A 10,083-nucleotide genomic window follows, 5' to 3' on the forward strand; every position below is an offset into this window, starting at 1 on the left:
TCAAAATCAAAAATTGCAATTAATAAGCTAACTTCACACGCAAAAATCAAATTTTTGTATTTTCCAATTTCAAATAACAACAACAGCAACAAAACAAGAACAATTAACAACGGGCCACACATCATACTAACTCACCTTAGGAAATTCTCGTTCTCTTCGTTTAACTTGTCGGCATCCTTCGATTTGTACCGCATCAAACGATCCAGTAGGCAGCGATTTTCGTCCTGTATGGAAATAGAAAGGCGTTTAGTAATCGCTTTACGCATCTTATTTGCACTGTTGTGAAATTCTCTAAAACTTTCTCTACGTCGATAGTTCTATATAATTTTTATTTGTATATGTTTTGTTTTTTTTTCAGCGGTATTTTTTCACTATATGCTACACTAGTTTTGTATTCAAGTTTATTAATATTTTTCAAAGCACAGGTTTTTTTTTTTTATTTTGTATCGCAAGATAATGAAAATATTTAATATGAACAAATCGTCTTAAAATTTCCGTGAAAACTGTAAACGCGCGTCGTAGGCGATTAAAGTAACAAGAACGAACGAAATGCAGCGGAGATTTTGTTTGTCAGCCAATGTCGACCGAACAGCAACTGGAAACGACGAGAGGCACGACCAGATAACACACTGACATATTTTACAGTGTGCTGGGGAAAATCTAGCGGAAAATGCTGAGAATGTAACAGTTTGTTGGCATGACGTGAAGACTACTTAGTGACTTGGTCAGTTAGTGGGTTGCTGGTCTGTTTGTTTATTTTGCCAACGAGTGTCATTTGTCAGCTGCCATGAGGGTGTATATTTTTGTAGGTGTATAAAATAATCAAATAGCCTGCGCACAGTACATAAGTACGTACACACAGTGACAAACAAAAGTATTGGCACAGAGCATTTTTCGCAGTGTATGCAAACTACAACGAAATACATACATGAAAAGAAAATCTCTATACTTTGTGCAAATCTTGGGGAAATTCAATAAATTTGCATACTAATTTGTTAGTTTCTAATCAGATTTTTTAGAAAAATTCGAAATATACATTTTTATAGCCCAGTGAACTGCTGCATACTAAGAATTTTTCAAATAAATCTTAAGAGAGCTGGAAATTAGTATACAAACTTAATTAATTTTCCTCAGTTTTGCACAAAGCTTAGAGATTTTGTTTTTATTTTATTTATTTTTTGTTGCAGTTTATTTACAGTGACCAGATTGGTGTGGCCGCAAATCGGGACATTTCTAAAGCATCGAATCCGAACATACAATTTTACTTTTAGAATAAAAAGACATAACACTGCTTAGTACAGTTTTATTAAAAAATAAATAAAGAGAAAAAACTTGAAAAATGATCGCAAAAACTTATACACACTAGACTGTGTCAAATAAAACGATTGTTTTTCGGTCCTATATAAGAATTTCGTTGTCGGGTACAAACAAATAATCATGGAAAAATTTCAGCCCTCTATCTTAAGATTTCACTTAGCGGTCGCAAAAATAAGAACTGTCAATGAAAAAATTTTTTTCCGCTACTTATTTGCTTATAAACAATTAAATATAATAAGTAAAAAAAAGAGTTAATAAAAATAAACTTTCTATTATTTTTCATTTAAAAGTTTTACTGAGTTAAGCAGTTTTTAAAACTCATCAATATACTATTGATTGATCCCAGTAAGAAAGGTTGACCAATATGTGGTGGAAATTTTTAGCGAAAAAAAGACATTTTCCGTTTATATGCTTTTTGCGTTTACGTTTAACAGCTTTTGAAAAACATGAAATCTGGATACGGAGCGTAAGTACTGTTTATATACATATACAAATTCGCGAAAAATTTTCTTCCATACAAAGTAAGTTTAAAATTTTTTTGTATGGAGAAAATGAGAAAGATCTTCTACAAAAATAAATGTAGCAGAAACCAACGTCCTAGATACTCAAGAATCGAAAGCTAAATAATGCTAAAATATCTCTTCTCTATTTATATGTTCGCCACTGTAGCTACAGCTTATGTTTTATATATCCATGATTTTTTTTTAGATAGTTAGTATTATTTTGTATAATTTCACTAAATTCAAGTTAGAATCGCTTCATTAAAACAAAAAAAAAATTTAACAAATAATTATAAAAAAATATATAAAAATTTAGACAAGAATGGCAGATTGCACTATAGCGTGAGTACCAGTAAGAAAACATAATCAAAGATAATAGAAAATACGATAGCTGGCTATGCTTGTATTCTACCACCCTAACGGCGTAACGAAAGTACTGCCACGTTTGTTCAAAAAAATATTTTTTTTTTTTTGCCAGAGTACAGGGAAACTCTTAAATTAATAAAGAAAACACTGAAAATCGGGATTTAATCGATGAAACTATGAAAAATCGGTACTGTCCCGCTAAAATCGACAAGTAGTACACCGGAAGTATATGTTATGTTTTTTAACTGCATACTTTGCAAAAAATTCTCTGTGCCAATACCTATGTTCGTCACTGTAGACACATACATATCAAAGTTTTAACTTTCTATTTCTGTATGCGGGGTGCTGCGTGTGTGTAAATTATTTCACGCTACGCAACAAAGGCTGACAAGTCAATTTAATTAATAAATACCGTTATCGACTTGGTCAGTGGCAGTAAAAATAGGTGTGTTTAGCCACAGGGAAGACAATCGGCCAATGAGATTTTTTATCTGCAAAAGGGCAAAAATCAAACAAAGCGTAAATGGAGAAATGCATGAAGCCACCTTGTGTACATAGGCACTTTATTTACCTGATTTCAAAAGTTAGAATTATTTTGCAAATAAAAAATCCAGTTACTCAAAGAAACTAGAATTTTGATTTTTTTTTTAGATTTTGTAATTATTACTTCACAGGCAGACACCCCATCCATACATAGAAGATAATTTGAAAATTCAGTGCATTTAAATTTTCTGAGGCGTTGTTTACATTTAATTGAGGATTGGCAAAATCGGCAAAACCCAAGTAGTGATACCACTGACGGCGTCTCCTTTGTTCTCTACACCGTGAACGATCGTGGCACGTTTTAACAGTTATGAGTTGATAGCTTTCTTAAAAAATTTTTTTGGTAAGTTTCAATTGTAACAGTAATTGCTGGTTTGGTGTTACTTCTTAAATATGGAAAATTGTGATTTTATATGAAGTTTCACATAAAAAATCTTAAAACCTCAACAACTGTATTAAAAAACGAGAAAACTGAAGTTTTGGAAATTACGAATTTCGTATGTATAAATAAAAAAAAAAACATTAAAAAACTGTTTGGGCCTAGATCAAATAGTTTGGGCTGAATATATAGCAGATCACAGCGATCCAATAGCGCATTTCAAGGTCATTGTGCACCCTGTATTGGTGGCAGTAGAAAATTGAAAGTTGGTATAGATATTCAAAATATCAAAAGGAAAAAACTAAGGAGGTGCCCCGTTTTCTAGAATGAAAATTTTTTCCCCATACAAAAATTGGACCACTCTAGTATTCACTGTGTGGATACCCTGCATTATGGAGAAGACGACAAAAAAATTTGGTAAGAAAATTGTTCTCCAATCTAAACGCAATGGCAAAGTTGATCTTACGGCAGCTGTCCAGATTTGTTGGCTCCACAAACTTGGTTCAAAGTGGGGTGGTAGTTTTGAGATCTCTGTAGTATCACAAAAGACGCAATTTGTAGGCCTAAGTAGTATGTGTGCTGATAGGAATATCACTAACGCCGTATAGAATGCTGTCCTTGTACAAACATACATGTCTGTGTCGATGAACGAATTCCCGGAGAACAAACCCCCGCGAATATTAATAATTGGGCTGTATATAAATGACGAATTTAGATTTAGGTTCATTCCAAAATCAACTGAATTTAATTTATTTTCTTATATGTATGTATATATGTACAATTCATACAGCTGCGTTCACGAACACCTTACCACTTAAGATTTTGCAGATTTCACAATTTCTAGAGTTTATACGGCAACCAAGGTTTTGAAATTTTCCAAGTATATTTTATAGATATTAGAGCAGTACGTAGCGAAATGTTGTTCATTTAGAATAATTAGTTAGTTTTTATATCAAAAAAATAAAATAAATAAAATTTTTTGAAAATATGATGGATTGATTTTTGCTTTGATATTTTCCTAAAGCTAATAACTAGTGACATTGGTAAGAAGTTGATGCATCTTCAACCGAAGTAATAACTTTTATTCGTTTAGGAAATAGCGAAAAATGATTTTGCAAAAGTGCGTTTTTAATTCAATCTCTAATCATCTTTCCAGAAAGCCATCTTAATTATCGGTTTATATTGACATATATCGGGCTTGTTCGAGATGCAATCACAACCGCAGTGTTGTGCGAATTATTAAAGTAACACGTTCGGTGTGAACTGCTAGCAAGATTTATCAGTTGGGAAGTTGCAACAGTATTACAAATTTTCATCAGTGCTGCAGTATTGCCGCTTTTATTACGCGCCTTGAACAGGCCCATCCTGTTTCATTTTGTGCCATGCATGTGTTTAATGGAACTTGAGTCAGGGGAATTTTTCAGCCGATCTATTCGTTTAAATCCAAGGTCCAGAAACATTTTTTGCACTTGTGAGCAATGTAGAAATCATTATCCATCTTTTCATTTACAAACACGAACTTAAGAATATATCAACAAATATTTTCAGAACCTAGCTTCCATATTACATACATATGTACATGCAATGTCCTAAACGGAATATTTTTTGATTTTTCTATATTATGCCTGATTGATTGAGCCCATCGCAATAGCACAATATTCTTGTGACCTCACAATTTTTTTTTTTTTTAAATGTCCTTCGTATTTTTTTTATATAAAACGAAATTCTGAAAATTTGTATGGCTAATTTAATGGTCTATAAAACTGCATAACTGAATTCTTTTTAAAAATTCGTATTAAAAAGTTCGCGAAACTTTGCAGATTTTTCTTAATTTCGAACACTGTTTAATTCTTTTTTAAATGGGGTTTGCTTAAATTTAAGCCATATTTTAATAAAAAATTAACAAAAAGATTTTAGCATGTAAAACATTGCGAATATTAACCAAAAAAGAGCGGTACGCTCAATTTTGTGAGTAACTGTAAGTGCATACGTATGAATGTATACTAAGTATGTAACTTTGTCAAATAAAAATTTTTTCAAATCCGTTGAAGATTTTATAAATGAAATTCGAAAATAGCATTTCAGTCGTAATATCAACACAAAGCATCCAAATCTTTTCAGCAATGCTGCTTAGTCGCGTGATGAACGTTCATGAGTTTCGAATCCGTTTGTTTGTCGATGTGCGGCACTCCGTGCGCTTGCCATAAAAGCCCTATAAATTATCTGTGTTCATATACTATATATATGTACATATACTGGCGATCATAACTGCGTGCATGGTTATTTTTTGTGAAATACTTGCTTTAACCAAAAGCAAATACTAACACAAACTTCAAACTTTATACAGAATTGAGAAAAATTCAACAAATTTTCTTTTTCACCAAAATTTTGAATTTTTCCATCTGAATAGAAATTTTCTGGATATGAAGTTAAATGGCTTATGAAATTCTAGTAAAATTAGTGCACGTTTTAGGCGGCTAAAAAATCGCTGATTGATTTTTGATATTTGTTTTTTTGCTGGCGGCTTTTCCGGCTTCAAAGTTTAAAATTTTTATGGAAATTTGTTGAATTTTAAAAATAATGAAGAAAACCGATGTGGAAGCACTTTTTGTTTTAAGCTGAATAACGGTAAATTGAAAATATCTCGAGAACTTATCGATAGAAAAAAAATTTGCTCGATCTTCGGAATCAGTGCGCGATTCAACACAGGAATTGGATAGGTACATTCGTGGGAAAAAAAAACACAAATTTGCGGACGAGTGTATTCGACAGAAATCCCCATGCACTCAGTTTTGATCGCTAGTGTATGCTCATAAGTATGGATATATGTATGTTTGAATATATGTACATAGGTATGTATAAAGTGTACATATTTAAATAGAAACAGACCGCTGAGTGGATGTAATATCCCAATGCACATTTAGGTACATACATACATATGTATGTATGTCGTAACTTGCGACGAAAATGAAATGTATATAGAATCTCTTTTGGAAGATCATATCGACCTTAAAACAAACTTTTTCCAAGAATTTAAGAAAAATATTGTGCTAAGGACTACAAATATATGACCTATATATAGTGCTGCCACCCATTTCCAAGGTCAAGCAAGCGATGTGAAAACAAAAGTGAGTGAGAAAATAGCGGCTGGTAGTATGCTTGTAAATGTGGTTGCAGACAGAGCCACCTTCTACATAGACATGTAAGGGAGGTCGCACAGACTGGCAAGCTATAAGTGACTGAGAGACAATCACCATCTTTACAAACGGCCCACGACAATGGTCTTCACAACCGGAAAGACCCAGATTTATATCAGGCCAAAGACTGTCAATAAAGCAATTTGGGGAATTCGTGTGCTATTATAACAACAACAACTATCTTTATAATCTCTCGCCCCGTAAATGCCGTTATGGTTTCTCAACTTACATCAATCACTAAAAGCTCGCTATAAAATGGTGCTCTAAATATATTTCTTCAAAAAAGTTTTGAAATATTTTATTTTTGAAGTGAAACTTTTTTAGCGGCGGTTGGTTGGTTGGGAGTAAGTTGGCAAATTCAACGAAAATCGCACACGGAAATAGAGCAGCGGAAATGGTTGGGGTTGAAAAAAAGTGCTTCTGGATTGTATGCACATGGTATTAATTTAACAAAAACTTGCTAATAAGAGGTTAAAGAATAACACTTAGAAAAAGACCAATATATGAAAAAAGTAAAGGTACATAGATAATGAAAAGGATAAAAGCAAAGTTAAAGATAAAAACAAAAATAAATACATATGCGTAAAAATAAAGGTAAAATTGAAGACCAAGGTAAATTTAAACACTTTACTTATGTATATAAGGGCAAAGGTGGAGGGGAATACGCAGATGAAGAAAATTATAAAAATAAAAGTAAAACCAAAGATAAATATAAAGATGAGGATAAGGATACCGATAAAGGTAAAAATGAAGATAGAGGAAGAAAGACTAAAATAAAGGTAATTATAGCAAAAAAGGATATATATAAATAGGGTAATTATAGAAAAAAGGATATAGAGAATCAATCTGGGAACTATTTTGGGATTTTAGAGATTTTCGGAATTCTCGGGACATATCGATTACTATCGATATTTTTATCGGTTTTGTTATCGAAATTTTCATCGATATTGTTATCGATTTTGCGATCGATGTTTTCGGAGCTTATTAATAATCGCCATTTTTATCGATTTTGAAATCAAATTTTTTAACGATTTTGTTATCGATATTGTTATTGGTTTTGTTATCGATGTTGTAATCGATTTTGTTACTGGAAATTTTATCGAATTTGTCATCATATGTATGTATGTACGTATACGTAACGTAAGTTTCACTTCTCCAGTGTGGCCCAGACGCAGTTATTTTTTTTTTAAGTAAAAACCACTTTTTAATTTCTTCAAAGAAAATGGGAGCTCCAATTTAAAAAAAAATGTCAAAAGCACAGTTTATGTCAAATGGGAGCAATGGCGAATAGCGAAGAAGAATTAAAACTACAAACCTTTAAATATATGTATGGTCTACCCAACAAATTTTTTTATAAGCTTTTATTTAACTTGGTCATCCCGCGGAAATCGCGGAAATTTCCAATCGGTTTTACACTAACTTCCCGACAAGTTAGAGACTTGAAATTTTCAGCATAGTTCCAATCACGATGACAATGCAATTTAAAATACAAATGAATTCCCCATAAGGTCCAGGGGTCAGAATAGTAAGATTTATGGTTAACAGAGCGTAATTTGCCAAAGAACGTAAAACCACTAAAAATTGTTAAAGCTGCCAGCGCGCCGCGGTGGTAGTTTAGCAAAGCTATTTGTGGCAAATTCTAGATATCAACCTAGTCTAGATATGAGCCTCGTTGTAGGCATCATATCAAGGAGATACAATTAGAAGACTCCAGATGTCGCCTCGCCAGAAGAAGCTAAATATTGCGCCTAAATATATGCCATGCTACAGCGGAAATGGATGACACGCCATTTCTTTACATAAAATTAACTGCTGCTATATGTATGTTTATACAAAATGTAAGCAAACATTTTGCTTGCCAAGTCTTCTGTTCTCTTTCATTGCAAGTTTATTTATTTTAATATCTATTGCAAAATTTTTTGTACATAAAATAAAATAACACTTTTTAATATACAACGCTTTTATAAATGGACTAAAAATTATAAAATAAAATAATTAGGGAGTTCACAAGTCGTGCTATTTGTCATAGTTGCTCTTTTATACTATTTTTTTAGAACAGTTTTAAAAGTGTTGTTTTTGCTTTACAAGTAAAATTGTTGTATTACAATACAACTTTGAAAAATATGTTTACTTTGCTATTTGTGAGTGCTATTGGATCAGACATTTCTATTTATTTACATTTTTCCTTGTCTGAGTACAATAAAATATTCAAATTTTAAATAAAAAAATGGAGTCATCTCATGGCAGTGGAGTAAGTTATCTTTAATTTATAACATATTTAACTTATTAAAGATCTTTTTTAATTCAGTGCAAAACTAAGCGTGTCCGGGGAAAACCAAACCATATGTGGCCAGTGTCGGAAGAGAAGTCCCTAATTGATTTTCTTGTTTGATTTCGGAACTCCTAGATGGGCACTTCGGCGATTTGCCAACAACACAAGCATATTCAACCTAAAAGTTTCATCGATCTCTTCCTCCTCATCTTCATCGCCTAACAAAAATGCACCAAATAAATTTAAAAAACTCATAAATGACTTATTTGACGACTCACTTAATTCCATCATTGCGTACTGCGCGTACTTCTCGCAAATCGCAGCCATTAATTTGCTTTTCTCGCTTCTTCTGGGCATTATAAACTTTCTAAAGCTGTTTTAATAATTTTGATTTTGTCAAATATAATTGTTAAAATATTGCACAATAGCACACGAAAAAGTATGGGATGCTCACAAGTTTCATTTTACAACTGTTCTAAAAAAATAGTACAAAAGAGCAAATATGACAAATAGCACGACTTGTGAACTCCCTAAATGTAAAAAAAAATATTTTTTAAAAACAAGCTTTTATTTAACCTGTACAATCAAAGGAATAAAATGAAGTAGTGTAACAAAAGATTTTTTAGCAAGAAAATTTTGTCAAAACTGCACTAAAATTAATAAAATAAAATAAGTTAAGGTCTCGTTAAAGTTACTAAAAGCCATTTGGTGAAAGGAGTTATTCAAACTCTAATGAAAATTACTAACCATTTGTACTAATTTACTTCGTTTTTAAAAAAGCTTGTCGGCGAATTCAGCGTACATGCATAATTGGTTAAGTATGTATGTATGAAGATATTTAAATGCCGGTTTGCTCGCCAATCCCTTCTCGACTGTCGTTGCGCTTTGTCGGATTGGACAGTGGTTGGTCAGTGTGAGTCTGGACCGCGTCCTGGTTAATGAATAGGTGCCCCCTGACGTGCCTGACGAACATTTTATTATGCTTCCTTACGGGAAGCATTTGGGCCTCGCTGTGTATGTACGATAATAATAAGATAATTCGTTAATTGAGCTAAAAGAACTGAATGAACTAAAGAACTAATTCATTAAGTTGTGCGAACTACAACTGAACGGTTCACTTAAAAGAACTAAAGTGCCCAACTCTAGTGCGAATTAAAACCACCAACGCGAACCAATATATGTTCATTCACAGGTGGTTTATGATTTTGTAAAAGCATTGTGGATGCGAATACAAGCTGAGAAACAATAGCAATAACAAAAAGTTCATTTACCGCTCCATATCAGCTGTGTTAATAGATACATATGTACAATTTGCACTGTCAGCAAGAAATATGCAAGATTGCATATATATAAATACGCAAACAGAAAGACAAAGAGTCATTAACATCCAAAACGTATGTACGTACATAAATATGTAGACGATATGTAGTACTTGTTAATTGATGATAATTGAAATGAGTAACAACAAATAAAAATATTAATTTGTTTTAAATGATTTGCCCGAAAATT

At 32.4% G+C, this 10,083-nt stretch overlaps 1 protein-coding gene across 3 annotated transcripts in view; it reads right to left on the reverse strand.

The window, feature by feature from the left end:
* The window catches only part of LOC118737549 (autophagy-related protein 16), a 302,080-nt gene extending 301,504 nt beyond the window's left edge, over positions 1–576 (reverse strand). The window contains exon 1 of one of the 3 annotated variants that reach the window (XM_036468122.1): positions 136–576. In XM_036468122.1, the coding sequence (XP_036324015.1) occupies positions 136–266 (131 nt within the window). In that variant the 5' untranslated portion in view covers positions 267–576. The remainder of the gene's footprint in view (positions 1–135) is intronic. The other 2 variants (XM_036468125.1, XM_036468123.1) reach the window with 2 other exon arrangements.
* Between the last annotated feature and the right edge of the window lie 9,507 nt (positions 577–10,083).

Source organism: Rhagoletis pomonella, unplaced genomic scaffold (assembly GCF_013731165.1).
Source record: "Rhagoletis pomonella isolate Grant_MI unplaced genomic scaffold, Rhpom_1.0 Rhpom_scaffold_00004, whole genome shotgun sequence".
Classification (NCBI taxonomy): Eukaryota; Metazoa; Arthropoda; class Insecta; order Diptera; family Tephritidae; genus Rhagoletis; species Rhagoletis pomonella.